This window comes from Nomascus leucogenys, chromosome 18 (genome assembly GCF_006542625.1).
Source record: "Nomascus leucogenys isolate Asia chromosome 18, Asia_NLE_v1, whole genome shotgun sequence".
In the NCBI taxonomy this organism is placed as follows: Eukaryota; Metazoa; Chordata; class Mammalia; order Primates; family Hylobatidae; genus Nomascus; species Nomascus leucogenys.
Window position 1 is genome coordinate 98,021,553 of NC_044398.1, and position 26,890 is coordinate 98,048,442.

At 53.3% G+C, this 26,890-nt stretch overlaps 2 protein-coding genes and 1 long non-coding RNA gene across 6 annotated transcripts in view; 1 reads left to right on the forward strand and 2 right to left on the reverse strand.

Annotated features, from left to right (window-relative positions):
* The window catches only part of LOC115831139, a 33,487-nt gene extending 25,201 nt beyond the window's left edge, over positions 1 to 8,286 (reverse strand). Inside the window, exon 1 of the long non-coding RNA XR_004026667.1 lies at positions 6,710 to 8,286. This is a non-coding gene — a long non-coding RNA (uncharacterized LOC115831139). The remainder of the gene's footprint in view (positions 1 to 6,709) is intronic.
* Positions 8 to 13,217, forward strand: EEF2KMT (eukaryotic elongation factor 2 lysine methyltransferase). Of its 2 annotated transcripts, XM_003282546.4 has the most exons (8): positions 12 to 178; positions 2,304 to 2,366; positions 4,265 to 4,345; positions 5,948 to 6,049; positions 6,975 to 7,108; positions 7,191 to 7,456; positions 8,282 to 8,431; positions 11,778 to 13,217. In XM_003282546.4, exons 1-8 carry the CDS (start codon positions 83 to 85, stop codon positions 11,876 to 11,878), a joined length of 993 nt encoding a protein of 330 aa, XP_003282594.1. In that variant the 5' UTR covers positions 12 to 82; the 3' UTR covers positions 11,879 to 13,217. The 2 variants fall into 2 exon arrangements, with proteins under 2 accessions (XP_003282595.1, XP_003282594.1); XM_003282547.4 differs by lacking the exon at positions 5,948 to 6,049 and having other exon boundaries at positions 8 to 178.
* On the reverse strand, positions 11,904 to 25,831 carry ALG1 (ALG1 chitobiosyldiphosphodolichol beta-mannosyltransferase). 3 transcript variants are annotated; one of them, XM_030797675.1, is made up of 13 exons: positions 25,349 to 25,404; positions 24,616 to 24,693; positions 24,388 to 24,491; positions 22,109 to 22,257; positions 20,101 to 20,190; positions 19,617 to 19,727; positions 18,755 to 18,876; positions 18,531 to 18,569; positions 17,826 to 17,885; positions 16,469 to 16,579; positions 14,832 to 14,946; positions 13,766 to 13,841; positions 11,904 to 12,757 (listed from the first exon to the last, which is right to left on the reverse strand). In XM_030797675.1, the coding sequence occupies exons 3-13, from the start codon at positions 24,442 to 24,444 to the stop codon at positions 12,626 to 12,628; spliced, it is 1,062 nt and encodes a 353-aa protein (XP_030653535.1). In that variant the 5' UTR covers positions 24,445 to 24,491; positions 24,616 to 24,693; positions 25,349 to 25,404; the 3' UTR covers positions 11,904 to 12,625. The 3 variants fall into 3 exon arrangements, with proteins under 3 accessions (XP_030653535.1, XP_030653534.1, XP_030653533.1); XM_030797674.1 differs by lacking the exon at positions 25,349 to 25,404 and adding an exon at positions 25,595 to 25,831 and having other exon boundaries at positions 11,918 to 12,757; XM_030797673.1 differs by lacking the exon at positions 25,349 to 25,404 and adding an exon at positions 25,595 to 25,831 and having other exon boundaries at positions 12,119 to 12,757; positions 14,832 to 14,949.
* Between the last annotated feature and the right edge of the window lie 1,059 nt (positions 25,832 to 26,890).

Sequence of the window (26,890 nt, forward strand, 5' to 3'; positions counted from 1 at the left end):
CACTGCCCCGGGCCCGCCCTGTCTTCAGTCCAGGCGCGGCTTCCGCCCGGTCTCCCGGCTACGCTGCGGCCCCGCCCACGTCATGGCGCCCGAGGAGAAAGCGGGGACTGAACTCTTGCTGCAGAGTTTCGAGCGCCGCTTCCTGGCGGCGCGCGCTCTGCGTTCCTTCCCCTGGCAGGTGGGCGGCGGGGCGAGCGGAGAGGCCCGGGGGGGGCTCGCGGGAGTCCAGGGGCAGACGGGATGGGTCTCCGTGCTGAAGCCCCGGGTGCTCCCGCCACGTGAGTGCCTGGGCTCCCGCCGGTCAGGGCCGCGCGACCAGTTCCCCGTCCCTGGGGCCTGGCCAGAATCGCTCGCACCCCTCTTGCCCCGCGGGCTGGCGGTGGAAGCTGGGGGTGTCTCCACCGTCTTGGGGGGCAGACGCGCGCTCGGTGTGGGGTACAGTTCACGATCATTTTCACGACTTTTTAAAGGCAGTAATCGTTCTGGTCACTGGGACACAGCTGCCCTTGCCCATTCTAAAAAGTCAGCGCCCTCAGGGCCGCGGTGACCAGGTCACAGACTGTCCCTCGTGCCTCAGTGTTCTCATCTGTATGGCGAGCCCTGCACAGAATCGGCTCATGCGCTGAGGCTCTCACGCCTGTGATGGAAGAGACAGAGAAGGGGGTGGCCTCTCGTCTCCTTGGGGACCTGCCATTCTCAGCACAGGCGCATGGCAGGCAGCAGCCTCCCTTATGCCAGCAGAGGGGCTTAATGCACCCGGCCCCATTTGTAATTCATGTGCGGTGAGCTCACTGGGATGAGTCAGTTTGGATATGTATTCCTCCCTGGGTCTGCCCCATTTTATGGGGTGTTGCTTAATCATTTGCGTTATTCCGTTGACATAAAATATTTAGCACTCAGAGATCACTTCTGGTCAGGAGAAATTTGTGCATTTTTAACCCAAAATAGAAACCTTCATAAAAGCATCATAGGTTTCCATTCAATATTGACTATAATTGTTCACATGCCCACGCTGAATGCTAACTTGGACTCACCCTCAACACCCACGAGGTGGGTGCTATTATCACTCACATTTGACCAGAGGGATTGTTTGATTAGGGTGCAGTAGTTGAGAGTTCAGACCCAGGAGACAGCCTGCCTGCTTCGAATCCTGGCCCAACCCCTGGCCCTGTGTGACGCTGGGCAAGTGACCGCATCTCTCTGTGCTATTGTTTTCTTATTGATAAAATGGGGGATATAATGATACCTACCTCTTAGGGTTGTTGTCAAGGTTGAGTACAAAAGCCTGTGGATCAGTGCCTGGTTCATGGTGAATGCATCTCGGTGTTAGCTGGTGTTTTTATTCAGTCTCAAAATGTTTAATAAATGCCTTCCATGAGCCAGGCACTATGGATCAGCAGTGCCCATGACAGATGAGGCTCTGCTTGCATGGGAGAGCCAGAGAATAAACAAATAAATGAATAAACAAGAAAAGACCAGATGAGAGTGGCTTTAAAGCCAAGAAAACAGGGAAATGGTGAATGGAGCAACTGGGGAGAAGAGTCACCAAAGTCGGGGAATCAGGGAAGCCTTCCCCAAAGAGGTGGCATTTGAACTGGGACCTGAGTGGTGAAGCAGCCAGCCATGGGAAGGGCTTGGGGAACAGGATATGCAAAGGCCCTGTGGTGGAAACAAGCCAGCTGTGGTTGAGGAACAAGAGCAAGGCAGCCAGTGTGGCTGGAGTGGAGTGAGCAGGGTGGGCCAGGGGTGAGGGAGAACAGGCCAGAGAGAGCGATTAGAACCAGGGCTTGTAGGGCCTTTTACGGCATGGAAGGAACTCTGAAGCAATGAAGTGCCTTGCCCTGTGTCACATACCAGCCGAGACAGTCTGCCTAACTCGGGAGCCAAAGCTCACTGCTGGGCTTGAGGCCCCTGTAAGAGGACAATGTAACCCACGCTGGTATGGGCACATTCTGCATTTCCACTGAAACTCAGATGGCAAGCCCATCAGACCTTGGTGCCATGGCTGCCCTGGTAATTCCTTGCTGACCAGTGCAACCAGGGAGCTGGCCCATGACCCAGGTGGCCGCTAAGTAGCCAGGACTAATGTGGCCAAGAGTCAGTCTTCTTGCCTTCTTCCTGTGACTCATCCAGGTGCACCCTGTGACATCTGAAGGTCAGGCTTTCAGCCGCTGTGGCTTCCACTTCCAACTGGCTCCACGTCCCCAGGGACGGCTCACATAGCGCTTTGCCCCCACATTCTATTGCATGTTTAATGTTCCTGTGAATGCGCCCTTGAGATTTCTCTCTCTCCCTCCACACAGAGCTTAGAAGCAAAGTTAAAAGACTCATCAGATTCTGAGCTGCTGCGGGATATTTTGCAGAAGGTAAGAATCCCAGAGTCCCTGGGACTCACGACCCTGCCTCCTGAATCTGTCCAGAAGACCTGAGGTCCTCCACACCACAGGTGTGCTTGTACCCTTTAAAAACACCCCTGTTCAAAGAACAGAACCATGGAGTCAGCACTGCAGGTGGGTGTCAGCACCTCCGACAGCTCCAGCGCTTTCGTTTTCTGTCTAAGACAAAGACATCAGAATATACAAAAATCTGCATGAGAGGGGGGAATCTAGGGAATGTTTTTTAAACCAGCCACAGCAAAAACAGAGATGACAGGTGCAGAACAGCTTCTAGCATTTGGTAGATGCTCAGAGACTTTCTTTTTTGCATTCATGAGACCTGTCCTGTCCACTCCTGTCTCTTCTAGACCTAAATGGGCCCTTGCTTTGCCCAGGGTGGAGTTTGGACTCAAGAGCATCTGCATGCAGGTGAGAGGCAGGATCACCACCCGGCCCAGCCACAGCCTGACCTTGGCCTTGAGGGCCAAGTGCAGATCACCCTGCATCCTGGGTCTTCACCTTCTGAAGAGACAAAGGCCATGAGCCCTTCTGAAAAGACAAAGCAAGAGACTCCCTCCCAGAAAGAAGTGCACCAGAAGAATACATTTTCCATACCAACTCAGGGGAGGCAGACATCCTCACCCCCACCCACCCAGCCCATCCTAGGAGCCCCGGTTAAGAATTCCTGTGCTAGAAGTGAACCAAGATTATCCACGTGGAAAAGATGCAGCCACAGCAGGGAACACTTTCGGGGCAATACAGTAGGTCAGGGCTTCGAGCGTGGAGATCCTGAAGTTATATCGCACGCTGCTCTGAGTTGCACCCTGAGCCTCACTCTCATAGGTGGTGAAGCATGAAATGTAGGGAAAGCTGCTTTAAAACCCAGCAGAAGGCTGGGTGCACTGGCTCACACCTGTAATCCCAGGAATTTGGGAAGCTGAAGTGGATGGATCACCTAAGGTCAGGAGTTCAAGACTAGCCTAGCCAACATGGCAAAAACCCATCTTTACTAAAAATAAAAAAATTAGCTGGGCATGGTGGTGCACGCCTATAGTCTCAGCTACTTGGGAGGCTGAGGCAGGAGAATCGCTTGAACCCGGGAGGCAGAGGCTGCGGTGAGCCAAGATCGGGCCACTGCACTCCAGCCTGAGCAACAGAGCGAGACTCTGTCAGAAAAAATGAAAAACCAGCACCAGCCTGAAGAGCCTGTGTATTGCGTGGGGTACTTTGCTGTCCTTGGGCAGAATCTGCATCCCTGCCAGCCAGCAGGCGCTGCGGACCGTCTCCTCCCTCTCCCTCCAGGCTCCTGTTTTCCCACCGCCCCCACTCCTGCTGCACCACTCCCTCTGCCCTCCTTTCCAAGTGCCAGGCCGTGGCCACCTCAGAGCTTGCACCGGCTGTTCCCACGGCCTGGAACTTGCTCGTCCTGCACTTGGCTTCTCTCGGCTTTAGCTGGAGTGTCACCCTGAGCGTCCCTTCCCCTCCGTCCTGTCCCCAGGGACACACGCTCCAAGAGAGCAGTTGCCAACTGGGCCTTCCCGCCTCTTCCATAGAGTCAGACAGTTGGCGACTGTCCTTACTGCAAACCCTGGTTCACACTGGCTCCCCTGGGAGGGAGGTGGTTTGGGCCCACATGCCCTGTGTTCCTGCTCAGAATGGGCATTAGAAATGCTGCCATAGCCTGTGCCACTGCAGTGGAAGCATTTTTAGGAAACAGCTTATATCTTAAGACAAACTTCAGATGCGTGGGGCCAGAACACTGTGTCCATCTACATCTTTGCTGAGGGATCGGGTAGCCTGGAGTTTGCCCTCTGCTGTGTTGACTTGAAGCTCACAGGAGACTTAAGACGGGCTCTCCCCAGCAACCAGTGTTCTGTCCTTTGCCGTAGACTGTGAAGCATCCTGTGTGTGTGAAGCACCCACCGTCAGTCAAGTATGCCCGGTGCTTTCTCTCAGAACTCATCAAAAAGGTCAGTTATGGGCAGTGTCTGCCCAGTAGCCAGACAGCATAGCCACCTGCGTGCTGGAGCCCCCCTCCTTGCCAGGCCCTGGGCCTGCTTCGCAAACCCCAGCATGGCAGGGCCCTCCCCGGGCAACTGGCTGCAGCTGCGTGTGACCCACGGGAGACAGTGCAGGGCGGGAAGAAGGGGAGGCCAGCATCTCTCCCTCACTCTGCCTCCTGGGGTTTCCGCAGCAGCTGCTTCTCTGGGGCCCCATCTCCTAGCATATGGATTCTCATTCCTACCAGGCTGGCCCAGCCCACAGCACTGGAACCCTCACCCACACACACCGTCTGTCCTGCCTGCCGAAGGGGTTGGGGTTTCCTGCTCATGTCCATCTGTGGGTTGCCCCACGGGCCCCTGTTGGAAGGTTTAGCTCTTGCCATACCTTTGGAACTAGTTCCCCTGGTGAATTCTCCGCACTGATCCTGCTGGAACGAGCTGTTTCCTGACTGATACAGGATGCATTTTATTTTTTACTTGTTTGTTTATTTTTTTGAGACAGAGTTTCACTGTGTTGCCCAAGCTGCATTACCGTGGCACAGTCTCGGCTCCCTGAAACCTCTGCCTCCTGGGTTCAAGCAGCTCTCGTGCCTACCCTTCTAAGAAGCTGGGACTACAGGCACACACCACATGCCTGGCTAATTTTTGTATTTTTAGTAGAGACAGAGTTTCACCATGTTGGCCAGGCTGGTCTCGAACTCCTGACCTCAGGTGATCCGCCTGCCTCGGCCTCCCAAAGTGCTGGGATTACAGGCATGAGCCACCGCACCTGGCCTAGGATGGATTTTAAAGATGGGCCCGAACATGCAGGGTTTGACGTGAGGATGTCAAGAGGCTGTTCCTCAGTAGGCAGTAGCAGACCCGCTGAGTTGAAAGGGCCACACTTATAGCAAATAAACAATCCCCTGCTTCTCCAATACCTGCTTTCTCCCTAGTCCTCCCCAAAAGGGTGCATCTGTGGTCACCAGCAGGTCTGTCCTGTGCCACCAGGAGAGGGCAGTAGTCACTCAGTGTACCCTGCTGCTGCCCTGTGAATCCTGGGACGGGGCCAGCCATGGAGAAGCAGCCTGCTGACAGCCACAGCCTGCAGCATGGGCCGCCCTCACAGTTCTGCCTGGGCTCACTTAAAAGCAACTTTTGTTTTCCTCCTCTCTGTGTTTGATCCAAACACAGAGCTCTCTGTCATGGTCCTGTGGCAGCTCTCACGGAATCCTTGTCTCCTGCCCTAGACTACACCTAACCCTACCCTCTCAACACCTCTTGTTGAAGGCCCTCCCATCCAGGTTTCCCTACCAAGTGAATTTTTTTTTTTTTTTAGAGACAAGGTCTCTGTTGCCCAGGCTGTCCTCGAACTCCTGGGCTCAAGCAGTCCTCCCATGTCAGCCTGTAGAGTAGCTGGGACTATTCGGTACACACCACCACGCCCAACGAAGTGAATATTTTATATGCCAGCTGGCCGGTATTACACCATTCCATCCCAAATCTTCCCTCTAAACTTGGTGAAAATCATCTGGCCATTTTTACAGGTTAGAACGAAAGCAAACAAGCTCTGACTCTGTCTGCCCCCAGCACGAGGCTGTCCACACGGAGCCTTTGGACGAGCTGTACGAGGCGCTGGCGGAGACCCTGATGGCCACGGAGTCCACGCAGGGCCACCGGAGCTATTTGCTGGTATGAGAAGGGCACCCTCCTCCCCCTCACAGCCCAGATACCCTTCCTGCACAGACAAAGTGAAAACGTGGGTGTGGGTTCAAATCCTGACTCACCCATTCTGCAGTCTTAGACATGAGGTCCGTTAACCTTCTTTAGCCTCAGTTTCCCTGTCTGTAAATCAAGCACTTCAACAACAATAGTATGTCTCGTGGGGTTGTTGGGCATTTGTCCAATAGGTGACACACACTACCTGCTTCACAAGGACCTGGTGTCCAGTCCTCAAAGAATACTTGACAGGGCCGGGCGTGGTGGCTCACACCTGTAATCCCAGCACTTTGGGAGGCCAAGGCGGGTGGATCCAAGGTCAGGAGTTCGAGACCAGCTGGCCAATATGGTGAAACCCTGTCTGTACTAAAAATAAAAAATTAGCAGGGTGTAGTGGCTCAAGCCTGTAATCCCAGCTACTCTGGAGGCTGAGGCAGGAGAATCTCTTGAACCCAGGAGGTGGAGGTTGTAGTGAGCCGAGATCGTGCCACTGACTCCAGCCTGGGGAACAGAGCTCAAAAAAATAAGATAAAACATAGATACAGGAAACCACAAAGGAAAAACATAGCATATTGAATCATCACAAGGCAGCCACCCCTTCATAGCCACACCCGGCCCCTGGCCACCACTGACCTGTGCTCCATCGCCAGACTTCCGTCGTCTCAGGAATGTTCGATGAATGGAATCCTGTGTGGCCTGAGATGAGTGTCTTTCATGCCGCGTGACACCCTTGAGGCCTGTGCAAGCTGCTGGCATGTCAACAGTTAGCTGCTTCTCATTGCTGAGTGGCGATTGGTCCTGTCATGTTTTATTCAGCCATGTGGTGGATGGCTACTTGTCTTCTAAGCCACTTGCCTTCTCATCACTGGACTGACTCTCTTGCCCTCTCTTGGTGCAGCCCTCGGGAGGCTCGGTCACACTGTCCGAGAGCACAGCCATCATCTCCCACGGCACCACAGGCCTGGTCACATGGGATGCCGCCCTCTACCTTGCAGAATGGGCCATTGAGAACCCGGCAGCCTTCAATCACAGGTGACCTCGGGGCGCAGGGCAGGGCACCAAGGCAGGCTTACCCTGGTGCAGTCGCAGACACGGTCCCCTTTCCTCCCACCAGGACTGTCCTAGAGCTTGGCAGTGGCGCCGGCCTCACAGGCCTGGCCATCTGCAAGATGTGCCGTCCCCGGGCATACATCTTCAGCGACTGTCACAGCCGGGTCCTCGAGCAGCTCCGAGGGAATGTCCTTCTCAATGGCCTCTCATTAGAGGCAGACATCACTGCCAACTTAAACAGCCCCAGGGTGACAGTGGCCCAGCTGGACTGGGACGTCGCAACAGTCCATCAGCTCTCTGCCTTCCAGCCAGATGTTGTCATTGCAGCAGGTAATGCCCAGCCCCTGGCACCCTGTGCAGGCGGTGTCCTTGCAGCTCTACCCAGCTCTTGGCTCTGGGAAAAGGGAACAATGGACGCTGTCGGGCATGGACATGATGGGGCTTCCAGAAGAGTTACTCTGGGCCTCCAGGGGGACATCAAAGGACAGGGGTGCCTCTTAAGGTGACCTTCAAGCCACAGCCCTCTTGTTGGAGACACGCATACTTCCGTTACAGTCGTCACCACATGGCTGTGTCCCAGAGCCATGCCCTGTGTCCTTCAGAGACCACAGGAGGAAAACAAACACTTCTGGGACGAGGACAGGGCCCTTGAGAGAAGGTGGTGTTTGGCTGGGCCACCGAAAACCCCTCGCCCCTGCCAGCACTCAGCTCCCTCTCTGGTGGAACAGAGCTCTGCCTGTGGTCCTGGGCCCCAGCCCTGAAAACCACAAGTCCAGCGGTGGCCAGGGACACAGGCCCACCCCTGCAAGCCAGCAGACAAATCGGCAGATGCCTGAAACACGAAGTTCACGGCAGGGTCAGGCTTTGTGTCATTCGAAGCCCTCTAGATAGGCCGAGAACCAGAGCTGGTTTTTTAAGGAACACCAGTGAGTCTGGAGATTTTTTTCTTTTGCTTCGGTCTTCTGCAGCTTTCTTTACTAAGGGTTCTCCTTTTTCACCCAAGTAATTGCCTTTCCATCTAGTGGCCCAAATGGTCAAATGGCATCTAATAGTCTCATATGACCGCTGCCTCTGTGGCCTCGCCCTGCTGCTGAGGTCAGCATGAACTGGAACTGTCCGCTGGTCCCTTTCGGTAACCTGAAGCTTTCACCGTAGACGTGCTGTATTGCCCAGAAGCCATCATGTCGCTGGTCGGGGTCCTGCAGAGGCTGGCTGCCTGCCGGGAGCACCAGCGGGCTCCTAAGGTCTACGTGGCCTTTACCATCCGCAACCCAGAGACGTGCCAGCTGTTCACCACTGAGCTAGGTGAGCCCCCACGCCCACCTGGGCCTGCATGGTCCCCGAGCTATCCCTGCAGGACTCCAGTGGAAGTGAAAGAACTGGGCGCCGGGGAAAAGCTAGGATGCCCCACACTCCCACACCATGCGGGGAACTCGGGCAGAGGCCGGTTAGCAGGGTGGGCTCACGGCGTGGGGGGCTTGGGGCAGGAGGAGGGCAGCTCAGCACAGGGAGGGAGGGTCTGAGCCCAGCAGCCCTACTGTGCTTCACAGCAGGGTTCCCTAAGCCCTTGGGCCTCGGTTTCCTCATCTATAAAATGGACGTTGCGGGAGAGGCAGTCGGGGTCAGGGCTGGACACAGCTGTGACCTGCAGGACGCTGGAGCACAGGCTGTCCAGGCGGATCTACCATGCCACTGTCCTGAGCACCCAGTCGATGGAAGACGAGCAGGGTGACTGTAGAGAAGGGGAACTGGCCCCGTAGTGGGCCAGCCACTGTCCTCAGACCTGACATTTGTCAGCCCCCAGCACCTGTGAGGGTGTGCTGTCATTGTCCCATCTCACCGACAAAGACACTAGGGCACACGGAGGCCAAGCGACCCCTGAGCTCCCCCAGACTGCAGCCCGGCCACCTGGTTCTCACGCCTCCACACTACACCCAGGCCCCCCATTGCCACCAGCCTTTGCCCCAGCTCCCCCTGAGCACAGCCCCTCCTGGCAGCCATGTGCACAGATGCACCCGCAGCAGCCTCTGCCTGCACAGAGACACGGACGACCCAATGCCTGTCCACGTGGGGCAGCCCGTTAACTACAGAGCCAACAAACAAGCCAGCACACGAAGGCATACTGGGTTCCACGACAGAGTCCCACACAACCTCGCACAGGAGGCTGGCCGGGCACGGGGCTCAGGCCTGTCATCCCAGCACTTTAGGAGGCTAAGGCAGGAGGACTACTTGATGCCAGGTGTTCAAGACCAACCTGGGCCACATAGTGGGACTCCATCTCCACAAAACATACAGAAACTAGCCAGGTGTGGTTGCACACGCCTGTAGTCCCAGCTACTCGGGAGGCTGAGGTGGGAGGATGGCTTGAGCCCGGGAGGTGGAGGCTGCAGTGAGCCCTGATCTTACCACTGCACTCTAGCCTGGGCAACAGAGAAAGACCCTGTCTCAAAAAAGAAAAAAAAAAAAGGAAGTCTTTCTTCAGATACTTACGTGAAAAAAAAACCTGCAATATCTTTTAAGTGAAAAAAACAGTGCCAAACAGCACGCATAGTATAAGCCCCCACCAACCTTTCTTTTTTTTTTTTTTTTCTTTTGAGACAGAGTCTGGCTTTGTATTGCCCAGGCTGGAGTGCAGTGGTGCCATCTTCGCCCACTGCAACCTCCCACCTCCCAGGTTCAAGCTATCCTCCCATCTCAGCCTTCTGAGTAGCTAGGACTACAGGCGCATGCTACCACGCCTGGCTAATTTTTGTATTTTTTGTACAGTTGAGGTTTCGCCATGTTGGCCAGGCTGGTCTTGAACTCCTGACCTCAAGTGATCTGCCGCCTCAGCCTCCCAAAGTGTTAGGATTACAGGCGTGAGCCACTGCGCCCAGTCCCATTTTTGTTTAAAAACTGATAATAATCACCCACACATGGTTATGAGTACCTGTATTCCCAACTACTCAGGAGGCTGAGGCGGGAGGATGGCTTAAGCCCAGGAGTTTGTGGCCACCTTGAGCAACACAGCAAGACTTCATCTCAAAAAAAAATTTATCACAATAATCATTTTCACATAAGTATACCTATAGGGGAAAACCTAGAATATGTATATAGCAGGCTTGTCCAACCTGCGGCCCAACACAAATCTGTAAACTTTCTTAAAACATATGAGGTTTTTTTATGATTTTTTTTCTTTTAGCTCATCAGCTATTGCTAGCATTAGTGTATTTTATGTGTGGCCCAAGGCGATTCTTCTTCTTCCAGTGTGGCGCAGGGAGGCCAAAAGATTGGACATCCCTGATATACACGTTAACAGGTGCCATCCTTGGATGGCAGGATTATAGACACTTCTACACGTTCATGTCTTTACTACTTCATTTTTATAAATACGCATTTTCCACTCGTAACAAAAAACTGTGATTGAAAATCATCCCGGGTCACAGTGTCTCACGCCTGTAATCCCAACACTGTAAGAGGCTAAGGCTTTGGGAGGCTGAGGTGAGTGGAACACTCGAGGTCAAGAGTTCAAGACCAGCCTGGCCAACACGGTGAAACCCCATCTCTACTAAAAACACAAAAATTAGCCAGGTGTGGTGGTGCACGCCTATAATCCCAGCTACTTGGGAGGCTGAGGCAGGAGAATCACTTGAACCTGGGAAGCGTTGCAGTGAGCTGAGATTGTGCCACTGCACTCCAGCCTGGAGAACAGAGTAAAACTACATCTAAAAAAAAAAAATAAAAGAGGCTAAGGCAGGAGCATCACTTGAGGCCGTGCATTCAGGACCCCATCTCTAGAAAATAAAAAATTACTGGCATGGTGACGCACCTGTCATCCCAGCCACTCAGGAAGGGGGAGGATTGCTAGAGCTCAGGAGTCGAGGCTGTGGTGAGCAATGACTGTGCCACTGCACTCCAGCCTGGGTGACAGAACAAGATCGTATCTCAAAAAAAAGAATCATTCTGGCTAATGGCTCTTCAGACATCTGTGCTTATGAGAACGCCAGCCCCTTCTAAGCTTTGTGTGTGTGTGTGTGTGGTTTTTTTTTTTTGGAGACGGAGTCTCACTCTGTCACTCAGGCTGCAGTGCAGTGGCACAATCTCGGCTCACTGCAACCTCCACCTCCTAGGGTCAAGCAATTCTCCTGCCTCAGCCTCCCAAGTAGCTGGGATTACAGGCACCCGCCATCGTGCCTGGCTAATTTTTGTATTTTTGTAGAGATGAGGTTTCACCATGTTGGCCAGGCTGGTCTCGAACTCCTGACCTCAAGTGATCCGCCCGCCTTGGCCTCCCAAAGTGTTGGGATTACAGGCATAAGCCACTGTGCCCGGCCGCTTTCTAAGCTTTGTGAAGAGTGGGTTGACTGAGCAGCCAGGTAGATGTGGGTTCAGATCTCTGCTTCTGTCCCGCTGTGCCAAGTGCTGGTGCGGACACGGGCAGAGAGTGGACAGCGGCACGGTGCCCGCTGCTAGCCATTTCTATGCAAAACCAGATTTCTGGTCCCATCCTGGAGGCCAATTCTAGGCACCTGGGTGGGCCTGAGAACCTGTGAACCAAGTAAACTGACTTGGACACCCCCCACCCCACCAGGCCTGTCCTAGAAGTCCCACACAATACGCTCATGTCCTGTCCCCAAACACCACCATCCTGAAACACATGTGCTGTTTCCAGGCCGGGCCGGGATCAGATGGGAAGCGGAAGCTCGTCATGACCAGAAACTGTTTCCCTACGAAGAGCACTTGGAGATGGCAATGCTGAGCCTCACACTGTAGGACGCACACACGACTCCAACGTGACTGTGAGAATCAAGTCACTATCGTGGGAAGAATTTTTATATGGGAAAGCGGATAAAACTTTCATTGGACTGGAATGTTTGAAGAATGTTAAATTCCAAATCAGGAACCACAAACTGCCCTCTAATAAGACATCGGCTATCTAAGCGTGTGGGTGCCCCCTTTCTGCCAGCAGTTCTGGTTCTTAAGAAAATCACCATAAATCAGACATGAAAATTGTGGCTCCAAAAATAGCATTTCTTTATGCAAATAAAAACGTGTGTATCAAGTATGACGCTCCCCCAACGTGGGCACACTCGGTTCTTCACAAAGCCAAGCCCACTGCAGCTGCCACATCCCTGGGCTTATGGTGCAGCAGGTGCTTTTTTCAAGAGAGGAATCAAAGTGTTAAGAACACGGCAGAAAGGTGACACCTGGAGACCAAACGCAGGATGAGGAGTACTGCAGAGGTCACAGGGAAGTCACAGAACAGTAATACGCTAGCAGGGGCATGGGGCGTGAAGAACAGAAGAAGACAGGAAGCGTTTCCGAACCTCCAGAGAAGAAATTACGGCCAACCACAGCTTCCAGGGTCACAGAACCAATTCATTCACCAGGCGGCACCACTGCCGTCATTTCAGCTTCTGGCCACTGGGAGGCGCTGCTCGAAAGGATTTGCCCTGAGACTCCGAGAAGAAGCTGCGGAAGGACAGCAGGGGTCCTGGGGTTCAGCCTCTGGCCCAGGAGTCATGTGTCCATAACCAAAGGCAGCACAGTCTGCACCCAGCTCTCATCCCATCGGAGCTGCTGCGACTCCCGCAGGTTCTTCCGGAACTGGTTTAGCTTGCCCACAGGATCAGGAAAGTTTGAGAAAAGCATCTGCAAAAAAATAAAGAGCAGAGCTTACCTCATTGCCTGTCCCCGCCCCATCCCAGGTCACCACCTGGCTGACCCCAGGTCCCCGACCCAACAACAACCCCTCTCAAGTCCCTAACTCCCTCACTTGGACTTTAGACCCTTCACACCCCAGCAGTGCTCCGCCTCCAACGTGACATCATGCTTTCTGGAAACTTCCCCGTATGTCCCACTTTCCCACACTTGGTGCCCTGGAGCACTTTCCGGCCTCTACATGCTGTACGTTCCCCTGTGAGCAGCCTCCTCTCGGCCTCTGGCCAACACAGTCCCACCCATCTGTGGGTAACAAGGGGGTGTCAGTGTTCTTTTCAGCCTTGCTAAACTGTCTCAATCAAGGATCACAAACTACAGCCTGCAGGCCAAATCCAGCCCACAGCCTGTGTTTGTAAATAAAGTTTTATTGGAACAAAGCCACACCCCTTAATCTACAGAAGATCTGTGGCCATTTTCAGTGCACAACAGAGTACCACGGTTCTGACAGAGACTGGGGGACCCAGTCTAAATGACTTGCGACCCGGACCTTTACCGAAAATTCTGCCAATCATTCTGTTGGCAAGAATGATGTATTACTTTTTGCAATAAGAAACGAGTAACCTTTGCAGAATTCCACCCATCTTTCAAGGCCGGTCCCAGAAGCTCCCTTTGCCCGGCCACCCGCCCACCCGCCCACCTACCTGATCCTGATCACTTCCTAAACTGCAGCCTGGCCCACCCGGCTCCAGCATCATTTGTGGAGTGTCAGCTCCATAAATCCAGAGGGCAGGTAGGGGTGTGTCCTGACTCTCCCGAGCCTACTGTACCCAAACAGGACAGCAGAGTAGGCCAGCCTCTGTGACTTCTGCTCCCTCCCTAGCTTTTCCACCAGACCCCACATGGTCCCACCCTGGCTGTGGGAAGCAGGGATCAGGGAGCGTGGCTCGGTGCCAGTCTCCAGAACCCTGCCCACCCTGGTGTGGTGGCAGATGTGGCTACCTGCAGCTGAGCTGCTAGTTCCTCTGAATCCTCAAAGACCAGGCCGTTTTCTTCATGTTTCACCAGCTCATGTAAACTGCAGAGAGAACCAAGGGAGCCTGAGAGCTGCCTGGAGAAGACACCAAACCCCTGGGGTGCCCACCTGGGCTCCCACCCACCCCACGCTCAAGCCAGGCTGGGGGTTGGAACAGGGGGTGTGGTTTCCAGGAGCTGGTTCTTAGATTTGGCATCTGAAGGGCATAAAGGCCTGGGGGGTGCACAGCAAAATGGCCAAACCAATTGAAGGAGGGAGCCTTAGGAGGGTTTGTACCTTCTGTGCTGGATGCTCTTCAAGGACTGAATAATGATTTTTGCATGTTTTTCTTCATTCCATGGCCATGGAACAAGAAAAGGCAACCCCTGGGGACTGGCTTAGCACATAAAAGATGACTTTTCTAAGGCACCAGGTTTGATCCTGACATTCCCTGAGCTCAGCTCACATGAGGGGCTCGCATCCCTGAATCCCATCCAGGGGCCGGCTCCTGAGCAGGGGCCAAGGGCTCAGCTTGTGCTGAGGCTACTGCTTCTAGAATCTCCTCTAACGCCACTCTTCCAAACACCCGTCTGTGCTGGGTGGAGTGAGGCCACAGCATGACACTCATTCAAACCCCCCATGTGAGCGTGGCCAAAAGGGACATGATGGGAGAGAAAGAAACCAAACCATGTAAGCCTGCAGGCAATTCCCGCCAATTCTACTCTAGGAGCAAAAGCCCCGAGTGGAGTTCTAGTATTTAAGATGCTTTTTTTTCATATTAGGTTGGTGCAAAAGTAATTGCCATTTTTAATGGCAAAAACCGTGATTACTTTTGTACCAACCTAAATATAACATGAGCTCTAAATGGAAGCAACTACTTCAGTGAGGCTCAGCCCAGCCACAGTAACCGCACGGCTCCTCCTCATGGCCTCCAGTGTGTGCTGGACTGACTGAGGGGCAGGGCCTCACTGTGGGCAGCTCGCTCTGCACTGCTTCCCTCTCAGCGGTGGATCCGTGAAGCTATCCCCAGAAAGATGCGGGTTCTGCTCCTACCACTTGAAGTTCACGGCACACACAGGCAAACAGCACCCGAACATGTCCACCACCTTCATGGGCAGGTCCAGGCCACTGGAGGACGTGTGCAGACAGACACCCAGGTCCGCCGACCCTGCTAGGCAAGAGGGGTGGGTCACAGCGCTGGTCTCTGCCCTGGGAACACAAATCCTCCCAGCACAGTGAGGTAACATCCCCCGAGGAGAGTGAAAATCGGATAAGGCCCCCGACAGCCCCAAGCACAAGTGGCTTAAGCTGGCCAAGCAGCCACACGGCCTGGCTGGGACATCTGAAAATGTAAGTTGACACTTTTTCTACGTAACCACAATTTGGTTTGTTGTTGTTTTGTTTTGTTTTGAGACAGAGTCTCACTCTGTCACCCAGGCTGGACTGCAGTGGCACAATCTCGGCTCACTGCAACCTCCACTCCACCTCCCAGGTTCACCTCCCGCCTGTAATCCCAGCATTTTGGGAGGCCAAGGCGGGCAGATCACCTGAGGTCAGGAGTTCAAGACCAGCCTGGCCAACATGGTGAAACCCCATCTCTATTTAAAAAAATACAAAATTAGCCAAGCATCGTGGCAGGTGCCTGTAATCCCAGCTACTCGGGAGGCTGAGGCAGGAGAATCACTTGAACCGGGAAGGCGGAGGTTGCATGAGCCAAGATCGGGCCCTTGCACTCCAGCCTGGGCTACAAGAGCGAAACTCCATCTCAAAATAATAATAAGAATAATAATAAACCACAGCACACCCACCACAAACCAGCTGTCACTGTGAAAATAAAGGCAAACAGCTTAACATTTCTAAAGACTAGCTGGGGCCAGGCGTGATGGGTCATGCCTGGAATCCCAGCAGTTAGGGAGGCCAAGGTGGGAGGATCACTTGAGGTCAGGAGTTCAAGACCAGCCTGGCCCAACGTGGTGAAACCCTGTCTCTACTAAAAATACAAAAATAAGCCAGGTGTTGTGGCGGGCTCCTGTAATTCTGTAATCTACTCGGCAGGCTGAGGTGGCAGAATCGCTTGAACCCAGGAGGCGGAGGTTGCATGAACTGAGATCGTGCACTCCAGCCTAGGCAACAGAGCAAGACTGTGTAAAACAAAGACTAGCTGGTGAATCCTACCAGGAAAAGGCCCTCAGCCTCCAACTGCTCTGCTCACTCGAAGCTGGAAGATGCGGCTCTAGAGACGCATCAGGACCAAGCCACGACTCCCCACTTGGAGAAATCAACAGGAAAAGAGACAGAGGCAAGGGAGAACCATCTCACTGGGAGAGGCAACGCTGTTTGACACATCGTCCCTGCACCTCCCAAAGCCACTGCCCTCCCGCACCTGGGCAACAGTGGCCCCAGCCCCAGGCCCAGCCCTTCTGCAGGAAGGAAGAGGACTGAATGGAGGGCGTGGCAGGCTGAAAGGACGTGGCCTCCTCAAACCCCTTGGTAAAGGGCCTCTGGGGCCACCTGGCAGGGAGGGGCTGGCAAACCAAGAAGTAGCCTCCTCCCGGGAGTTCAGCCAGAGCCCAGGTCCTGTCTCCAAGTGGCCTCCAGAGCCACCTTTTCAGAAAAAGTACATCCCGCCCACCCCTGTTCCCCCTGCTTAAGGCCCCGCCTCCTCCCTGAGCCTCCTGCTGGCCTCTCACCTAGAAGCAGGGGGTAGTCCTCGGCCTCCAGCCAGGGTGTGCAGACCTGGATGTGCTGGAAATGCTTCTGGTGGATGAGGCGGCTGTAATACTCCCTCAGAGGCCCTTTGCCTTCACAGAGAAGAGCAGACACTGCCATGGACCCATCTCTGTCCCTGCCACGTGGTCCCAGGCCCAAGACACTCTCCCCCAGGAGGGATCCCTTTCCCAGAAGCTCCACCCCTCGGCAACTCCAGTCAGGCCCCATCCGGGCCCTTCCAGAAGCAACCAAGGAGCCCCGAGACCTGCAGGGGTGTGTGCACCCTGACCCCTGACGCATAGCCCTGCACCTGCAGCCAGCTGGCCTCGGGCTGCAAACATGGCGGGGTAAGCACTGGCCTGGCACCCAACCGCCCACTGGGTGGACCCAGCCTTTTGTCTGTGTTGTGCACAAGGACACGAGGACTCCCCCTGCCCTGGCACAGCCTCCAGAGCACGTGGCACAGGTTCCAAGCCGCCCCTGCCCTGCCACAGCCTCCAGAGCACATGGTGCGGGTTCCAAGCCGCCCCTGCCCTGCCACAGTCTCCAGAGCACATGGCTCGGGTTCCAAACCACTCCTGGGAGCCTAGAGGCCAGAGGAGGGAGGAGAGCGTGACCAGCAGCTGGCCCAGACCCTGCCTCTTCCCACACCGCTTCCACCTTTCCCCCTCTTCACTGAGTCACCCTGAAAGTGCTCAGCAGCAGTAACTGTGGGACAGGGGCTCTTCCGTTTGAAAAATTAAAAGAGGCTTGGTTAAGGCACCAATGACACGGCTGGGCACAGTGGTTCGTGCCTGTAATTCCAGCATATTGGGAGGCCGAGGTGGGTGGATCACCTGAGGTCAGGAGTTCAACACCAGCCTGGCCAACATGGTGAAACCCTGTCTCTACTAAAAATACAAAAATTAGCCGAGTGTGGTGGGCACCTGTAGTCCCAGCTACTCGGGAGGCTGAGGCATGAGAATTGCTTGAATGTGGGAGGCGGAGGTTGCAGTGAGCCGAGATCGCACCACTGCACTCCAGCCTGGGCAACAGAGACTCTGTCTCAAAAAAAAAAAAAAAAAAGGACACCAATGACGTAACAACAACAACAAAAAGATGCTTGGAAACTACTGAAAAAGTAGAAAGCTTGGTATCTACAGATTCAAATCTGGGCTCCCTGCCCTGCTGTGAAACCCTCTGAGCCTCAGTTTCCCCCATGTCAAGCAGTATAAGACCCCATGGCAGAGAGCTAGAGTGAGGATTAAGGAGACAAGATCTGGGAAGCACAGGGTAAAGGCTGTGTGCCCCTTCCGCTCCGCAATCCCCCAACCAGACACCCAGGGTCCCAGGCAGTACCTGTTATCACACACACGAGAGAAGGAAGGTTATGTCCATCAAAAGTCAGTTGTTCAAACTCTGTGTTTAAAAAAAGAAACAATTCTACATGGAATTTCTGATAGAATTTTTTTTTTTTTTTTGACAGACTCTCGCTCTATCACCCAGGCTGGAATGCAATGGCGCGATCTCAGCTCACTGCAACCTCTGCCTCCCGGGTTCAAGTAATTCTCGTGCATCAGCCTCCCAAGTAGCTGGGATTACAGGCGCCCACCACCATACCTAGCTAATTTTTATATTTTTAGTAGAGAAAGGTTTCGCCATGTTGGCCAGGTTGGTCTCAAACTCCTGACCTCAGGTGATCTGCCTGCCTCGGCCTCCCAGAGTTCGAGGATTACAGGTGTGAGCCACCATGCCCATTCAGAAAAAAATTTTTAAATAAACAATAGCCAGAGTCACCTGGTCAGGTGGAGAAAGAGCACTGCTCTGGCGGGGAGGCCACCAGCCTCTGTGAGATACTCTCCTGGAGGGGGCATTTCAGCCCGAGGGCCTGGTCACTCAGTGACCCAACTGGGGATTCAGGGCGGCCCACCTCCACCACCCCCACTGTCCCCAGGCTGCCCCACACAGTGGCCCGGGACAGGAACATGCTGCAGGCCAGGCAAGCAGCTCACAGCTCAGTGGCCCCCACAAGCCCAGAGCTCCTCAGCGCAGCCACACACCTACTTTCTAAAGCTGCCAGCAGGATGGAGAAGTCTTCGTCCTCTGTGAGAAGAGAATTGAATGTCAGGGGCCTGTTTCTGGACACCCCTCTTCCAGCTCACACGCCCTCCCCTTCTCATTGAGACCGTGGAGGGATGGGGGCATGCAGGACTGGCAGGGGTGAGGAGAACACAGGTTGGCCAGGTGCCCATCACACCAACCCCAAGTGCCCCAGGGGTCATGCAGACCCGTCCAGCTTGTGCTGCTGACCAGCAGGGCTGGCCGCTCGGGGAGACGCGTCACCAGCCCGCTCCCAGCATCCCGCTCCGTGAAGGCCGACCGCTCCGTGGCTGGGTCCTTAGGTTCTGAGCTGAAGGAGCAGAAAGAAAGCCTGTGAGAGGCCACACAGCAGGCCCAGGACCCGGGACGGGCATCTCCTGCTGTGGCAAGGCCTGCAGGCTCCCAAAGGTTGGGGTGCCCGGCCACATAAGCAGCACCAGGCCACCCCTGCCATCCGAGGCCTGGGCTTGCTTTCTCTAATATTGTTGCTGGGTGCTAAGGTTACGATAGCAAACAAGACAGACTCATTCCTTTTCTCCATGGGACTTACTGTCTTATCATCCCCTGGACTCAGGATGAGGGTGCTAGGACGCCCTCCCACACCACCCCAGCTTACCCAGGGGCACACCTCAGGGTGTGTGGACCTGCACAAAGGTCCCCTCCTTAGCCCCATGAGACACCACAGGGGACACACAGGTCCACAGATCCTGCCACAGGCCTGGGAACCCACCGGCAGGAGAGTAAGACAGCGCAGGGGTACACAAACATTTCTTAAAGGGCCAGAGAGTAAATACTTCAGGCTTTGCGGGCCACAGGTTCTCTGCTGCAAAACACGATTCTGCTATTGTAGCTCAAAGGCGGCTACAGACAACTCAGCAGGTAATGAGTGTGTTTTGTCCCAATGAAACTTGATTTACAAAAGCAGGAGACTGGCCTGTAGCCCTAGTTTGCCAACCCCTGGATGAGTGGGTTCCCAGGTCTGCAGTGAGAAGGGGAGAGGCCAGGGCAGTGGCGAGCAGGAGAGAAGGCAGCTGAGGATGCAAGGCCTACCGGGCCCTGAACGGAGAGTGCATGCTGCCCAGCTTCATGAAGAGCCGGTGCTGCAGGTCCAGAGGTGTCTCTTTAAAGAAAGATGCCGGCTTGTCATAGACGGTCACAGCCCTGCAATGAAATCATGGCGGGGCTATTGGGAGGGCGGAAGAAAGGCCTCAAGAATAGAGGACTCAGAGGCTCCAGGAAAAGAAGGACACTTGGGGAATCCAAGTCTCAGATGATGACAAAAAGAAGCCTTGCAATCACTTGGGAATGCACACAGAGACGTCCTAGGACCAAAACTGCCTGGACCCCCTGGCTGGCTGGGAAAGAAACTCTGCCCCCTCCTCCCCCGGCTTCCCCAAACCAGAGACCACCTCCCAGGCCCTCAGTATTTCAAACTGCCCCTCCAGCACGACCGCAGCAGGCAAGGCAGTTCTCACTGCAGCCAGTCAGGGGCCCTGCGCCTCTCCCAGGCCGCCGTCATCCCAGGCCGTGGTACCTGATGTGCCAGTTCTCCGCCAGGTCTTCTCGCATGGCATTGGTAACACACAGGTTCAGGTGGGACAGGCGCCCAAAGAACCTCTCGTACCTGAAAAGAGGGATCAGCAGTCAGCAGAGCCCTAGACAGGCCTCCACTACCACCACAACATGACTCGACATCCCTCAACAGAGAAAAGGCCGCAGAGCTGGGAGAGTTTGTGCTCCCTGAGCCCCACCTGTGCCAGTGTTCTTTCTTTACGCTGTATACACCCTTCTTTATTTGTGTCACTTGTTGGCTTAAATACAATCACTTTAAAAGGAAACTGCACTCCAGCTTGGGCAACAGAGCGAGACTCTGTCTCAAATAAATAAATAAATACATACATACATACAAATTTAAAAAATAAATAAAAGGACACTGTGTATCACTGCCAAAGTGAACATCCTCTCTCTTGCTGTAAAAGGAAGAACTACAGGCCGGGGGTGGTGGCTCATGCCTGTAATCCCAGCACTTTGGGAGGCCGAGGTGGGCGGATCATTTGAGGTCAGGAGTTCGAGACCAGCCTGGCCAATATGGTGAAACCCTGTCTCTACTAAAAATACAAAAATTAGCCAGGCGCGGTGATGGGCGCCTGTAATCCCAGCTACTCAGGAGGCTGAGGCAGGAGAATCGCTTGAACCCAGAAGGCGGAGGTTGCAGTAAGCCAAGATGGCGCCACTGCACTCCAGTCTGGGGGATAGAGTGAGACTCTGTCTCAAAAAAAAAAAAGGAAGAAATACAATAAAGGCCTCACTAGCGGATCTCAGCCACCCTGTGCTACCACTGCAAGGGCTGTAAGGCCACGGCTTGCTCTCAACGTGGGGCAAAGGGATTCAGTGAACATTGTACACATTCTCCAATGGAGACTGAGCCCTGATCGCAGGGTAGAGCCGGAAGAGCGCATGAGTGATTCTGGGTTATTTATCACCGCCAGGGTATCATGGCCTGTTCCTCTCTCAAGATGCAGAGAAAGCTCAGAAATGGGGTTGCCTGGGACGACATTTTGGTCCTCACACTTAGCTGCGTAGCAAGAGGCGTAATCATTCTCAGCCTCAATTTCCTGACTTGTAAAAGGTACACCCTCCTGAGGTGCATGGAGATTAAATGGGGTAAAATATAAAAAGGGCTAGGCTGGAGGACTGGCATGCAGCAGGTGCTCACCAATGAGCATTTTGCTCAATTTGCTCAGTTGAGCTGTTTGCTGCTGCTGTCACTACTGCCAGTGAGCAAACTCATCAGGGCGAAGGCCACAGCCAGCCAATGGCCCAAGGCTGGAAGTACACACAGAGGCTGGACATGCACACGGAAGTTGGATGTGCACATGAAGGCTGGCCATACAGAGTATGACAGACATGTTATAGTCGGGCTCAGAGTACAGCAGGTGACCTTCCCAGCTCCACATCCCACTGCTACCACTGGCCCTTCCTCCCTCCCTGTCACATCAGCTGCAGCAACTGTGGCCCACTTCTCCAGCTCCCAACAGCAGCCCTGGGTTTTAATTTGGGGATCTGCCCTCACCCACCCTCTGTCCATGGGATATGGATGCTCCTGAGACCCAGCTCTTCTGCAGGAGCACTTGCCCCCGGCCTCAATAGACAGATCAGAGGAAGGCAGGTAACCTACAAGAGCCAATCAAAGAGGGCTGCCCTCCCCACTGAGCCTGGGTGGGGATGAGAGCTAGGAGAGTTCCGGGAACCACCACCAGAAGGGAATGTGGAGACAGACGTGAACTGGGCCCCAGTGACACTGTTGAGCTCGAAATCAACCATTTCCACAGACACTTCCATTTCATGGCACAAAAATGTGGTCCTTTGCTGAGGCCTCTTTCTATCACTTGGAACCAGCATTCAGCCTGATTCATCAGCCTCACCCCGCCTCCTGCAGAGCACACAAGGAACCAGCTTCCGGAGGCCCACAATGGCCCTTCTTCTCACTCATCCTTGAGTGGTTTGGGGGACGGTATTCTACCCTCTTCCCAGACTCTCACCACTTGGCCAGCAGAACGAGGGGGTGTTTGGGGCCATGCACCAGACCCATGATGGAGTAGCCATAGTTGTGCCAGTCAATGACGAGCTTGCTTCCACAAAGGCAGCCCACGAACCAGCAGACAGCAATGCTAGGCAGACCTGGGGGGTTCTAGGAAAGATAGAGACTTGAAGAGGAGGAAACCCAGACCACGCTCGGCAACAAACCCAGTAAAAATAGTCACAACACACATGGTGATGAGTGTTATCTTTACAGAGCTCTTGATAATACGCAGAAGAAAGACCCTCTCCACCACCCAAATAGGTGTAAAAAGTCATAAAAGAAACAGAATGGGCCAGGTGCGGTGGCTGACGCCTGTAATCCCAACACTTTGGGAGGCCAAGGCGGGAGGATCATTTGAGCCTAGGAGTTCAAGGCCGGCCTAGGAAACACAGTGAGACCTCATCTCTACAAAAAATTTAAAAATTAGCCAGGTGAGGTGGGACACGCCTGTAGCCCCAGCTACTAAGGAGGCTGAGGAGGTAGGATCACTTGAGCCCAGGAGGATGAGGCTGCAGTTAAGCTATGATTGTGCCACTGCACTCCAGCCTGGGAGACAGAGCTAGACTCTGTCTCTAAAACAAACGAAAAACAAGCAAACAGAACCAACCTGAGAAGTCCAAGATCATCAATAATCAAGGAGGCAAAAAACAGAACAAAGAAATGGCATTTTTCACCTGTCAGAATGCAAATTCTAAAAAGGTCTAACAACAGCTGGTGATGGCAAGCATGGGGGAGAAGAGGTACCCCACTCAGCAGGGGCCAAACTAGCCCAACCTTACTCTAAAGCTGTCCAGTAACATACACATTTTTAAAATGCATCAACTTTGACTACACAATTCCACTGCTAGGAAGTTATCCTAAGAAAGAAACTGGACTTATGCAAAAGGCATATGCTCACTGTGCTTGGAGCCACACTATTTGTAAAAGTAAAAACAAAATCAGGAAGAATCTGAGTATCCATTAACATCAGACTAAATACATGCAGTATGGTACATCACATATTGGAATTCGAAGCTGCCTATTAAAAGAGGAAGGTGCAGGGCGTGGTGACTCATGCCTATAATCCCAGGACTCTGAGAGGCCAAGGCAGGTGGATCACCTGAGGTCAGGAGTTCAAGACCATCTTGGCCAACATAGCCAAACTCCATCTCTACTAAAAAGAAAATTACAAAAATTAGCCAGGCGTGGTGGCACATGCCTGTAATCCCAGCTACTCAGGAGGCTGAGGCAGGAGAAGCACTTGAACACAGGAGGCGGAGGGTGCAGTGAGCCAAGATCGCACCACTGCACTCCAGTCTGAGGAACAGAGAGAGACTCCATCTCAGGAAAAATAAAAATAAATAAAGAAAAGAGGAAAGTGCTTCTACATATTAAAAATTGATTTGAATAAAGAAAAAAAAGGTATTCCTTCAGCTAGAAAATAAAGAAAAATTTATTAAAGAAAAAAGTGATCAAGGGAAGAGGTTAAAAGTATAACAATAGGCCAGGCGCAGTGGCGCACGCCTGCAATCACAGCACTTTGGGAGGCCAAGGTGGGCGGATCACCTGAGGTTGGGAGTTCGAGACCAGCCTAGCCAACATGGCATAACCCCGTCTCTACTAAAAATACAAAAATTAGCTGGGCGTGGTGGCAGGCACCTGTAATCCCAGCTATTCAGGAGGCTGAGGCAGAAGAATCACTTGAACCCAGGAGGTGGAGGTTGCAGTGAGCCAAGATCACACCACTGAACTCCAGCCTGGGCGGCAAGAGCGAAACTCTGTCTCAAAAAAAAATGTGTGTGTGTGTGTGTGTGTGTGTGTGTGTGTGTGTGTACTATAGAACCAGACTGACTACCTACGTTCAAATCCTGATTCCACCACTTCCTAGCTGTATGGCGATGGGCTACTTACAGAGCCTTTCTGGGTCTAGGTTTTCTCATCTAAATGAGAACAACCTTAAGAAATAGGTTCTTGTATTACCTAAATGTAATACTTCTTAGGGTTACTGTGAGGACTAAATGAGTTAATACATGGAAAACACTTAGATACACAGTCAGTACAATGTAAGACTATCTGTAATGACACAGAGCATGGATAGGTGCCATAAATAGACACATCCCATAGGCTGCTACTCATGTCTTTGAACATTTACACACACACAACACACACACATATGAATATGCAATATATTACCAATTTGTGATGGAAAGTAAACTGCTAACATGGTTCTCACAGAGGGAGGCAGAGGCTGATACACACCTGGAGAAAGATATAGGCACCTGGCTCCCTCCACATCAACTTCCACAGCAAGTACATAGCCTGAAACACAACTTTGACTCCGTACTGGAAAACTCGGGGCCCAACTGCAAGTCAGAAAACACCTGTGACTACCAAAGGAGCGTCTGGCAATCTGCACGGCTTTTCAAACAAGCACCCCCTGCCCCCAGCCCATGAATTCAGAGGATTCTGGAGTGGAATGCACCCTACCTGCAAGACTCTGAAGGTCTGTCAAGCCCACAATCTGAATTCTGTTGTTCTGCAAAAGCTCATCATGGGGTTTGGAGTCTGAAAAATGAGAACGATCCCTTTAATGTACCAGAAGCAGCAATCTAAAGTCAGATAATCTCCCAACTCAGACTGAATCACGGAGAGTGTTTTGGAAAGTAAGCTATTTCAAAACCTCTCTCTGTTCCTCACTAGCCAGAACAGAGAATGCGGCCAATTCTTGCTCAGATTCCTCTGGATATCCCACAGAGAGAGGGCCTGAATCTGACCTACCTTCACTTAACACGATGCCTGGCAAACAGTAGGTGCTCAATTAAACTAATCGAGATTCTCTGGATAGTGGAATTTTCCACCACAGAGCCATCCCTAGGAAGTCCCACTCTACCCCATCACCCTAGGATAGCAGATTCTAAACAGGGATTAAAGGCAACTAGTGCTGTTCCCACTTCTCCCTGAGATGGGGTTGAGCTATCCTCTCAAGTTACCAACGTGGAGAATAATGAGGGAGCAGACACCGCTGCCCTGCACACTGTGGGGAAAAGCTGGACATGAAGAACAAATGAAACATCTGTCTGCAGAGCTCTGCGTTGAGGGATGAGGAATGAGATACCCTGTCAGCTCAGACACACTCAGACACAGCCTGACAAGGGTAGCTGCACACGGACGTAGCTACCAGCACTAGCCCTGGAGTCCCATGCACCTGGGTTCCACTTACTACGAGAATTACGTGAGACCACGCGATGGATTCACTTAACACATTTCTGACACGTGGCAAGATTAACGCCGGCTATACCTAGAGACCCACCCAGGAAAGGCTGGGCAGAACCCGCTCGTCCAATCTCGGAGAGCTGCCCAAAGGCGGCGACTAAAGGAGCACTTCCGCCTCGACTCCCCGGGGCGGTTAGAACCGAGGATCAAAGGCTGAGAGAGCATCCTCCCTCCCGGACCCTTGGCCACTCACTGCAGAACCCCAGGAGGGTCACCGAGAAGCCGTGCATGGCCAACGACAGCGCGTGGTACTGCATACGGGGGCTGCGGCCCACGTCGCCCAGCACCACGGCTACTACATGCCGGGCCGCCCTTCCCCGCCGCCAGCGCTTCCATCCTCCCAGCAGCAGCAGCGGCAGCAGCAGACACGGCGCCAGCAGCACCAAGCAGGAAGCCGCCATCTTGGCGGGTCCGCAGCAGTCACGTGACCGCGCTTACGAGCGCTGTGCGCAGCCGCAGACCGAACCTCCGAAGTCGGCCGAGAGGGCGAGATGGAGACGTGGTTCTCTAAGAGAGGCCCAGGAACCTCCAGGAGCTCCTTGGGGCCAAGAATTAGTAGTAGTAGGACACACGCACATACACCAGGCTCCCTAAACACCAGTGTATCTCCCCGACTAAAGTAAAGCTGTTACTGTGTTGGGATCTAAGAACTCTCTTCAGGATTCAAAGATAATTTCAAAATATAGTGACACAAGAATTTGGATGAATCTCATCCTAACATTGAGAAAGGGGCCAGATGCTGACAAGTACGAATTGTAGAGTTCCGTCTATATAAATAAAATCCAGTCTTCGTTGTTAGAAGTCAGGGGCGGGGCCGCGAGCGGTGGCTCACGCCTGTAATCCCAGCACTTTGGGAGGCCGAGGCGGGCGGATCTCGAGGTCAGGAGATCGAGACCATCCGGGATAACACGGTGAAACCCCGTCTCTACTAAGAATACAGAAAATCAGCCGGGCGTAGTGGCGGGCGCCTGTAGTCCCAGCTACTCGGGAGGCTGAGGCAGGAGAATGGCGTGAACCTGAGAGGCGGAGCTTGCAGTGAGCCGAGATGGCGCGGCTGCACTCCAGCCTGGGCGACAGAGTGAGACTCCGTCTCAAAAAAAAAAAAAAAACCATTTATAGGAAATATCCACAATAGGTCAAACCATAGACACAGAAAGTTCATTCATGGTTGGCAGGGGCTGGGGAGGGGGGAATAGGGAGTTTCTGGGAATGGATATGGGATTTCTTTTCGGAGCGGCAAAAACATTCTGGAGGTAGACAGTGATGGCTGCACAACTTTGTGAATTGACTAAAAATCACTGTGAAACTGTATACATTTAAAGGGTGGATTTTATGTTATGTGAATAATATCTCAATAAGCCTCTTATTAAAGATTTTTCAGGATTAAAATGTCTAAAAATACTCCAGGGGTAGAAAAAAGAACAATTACGAAGTTAAGAGATGGAGAAGCCCTAACCTAGCACCTGCACATAGGGAGCATCAAATACAC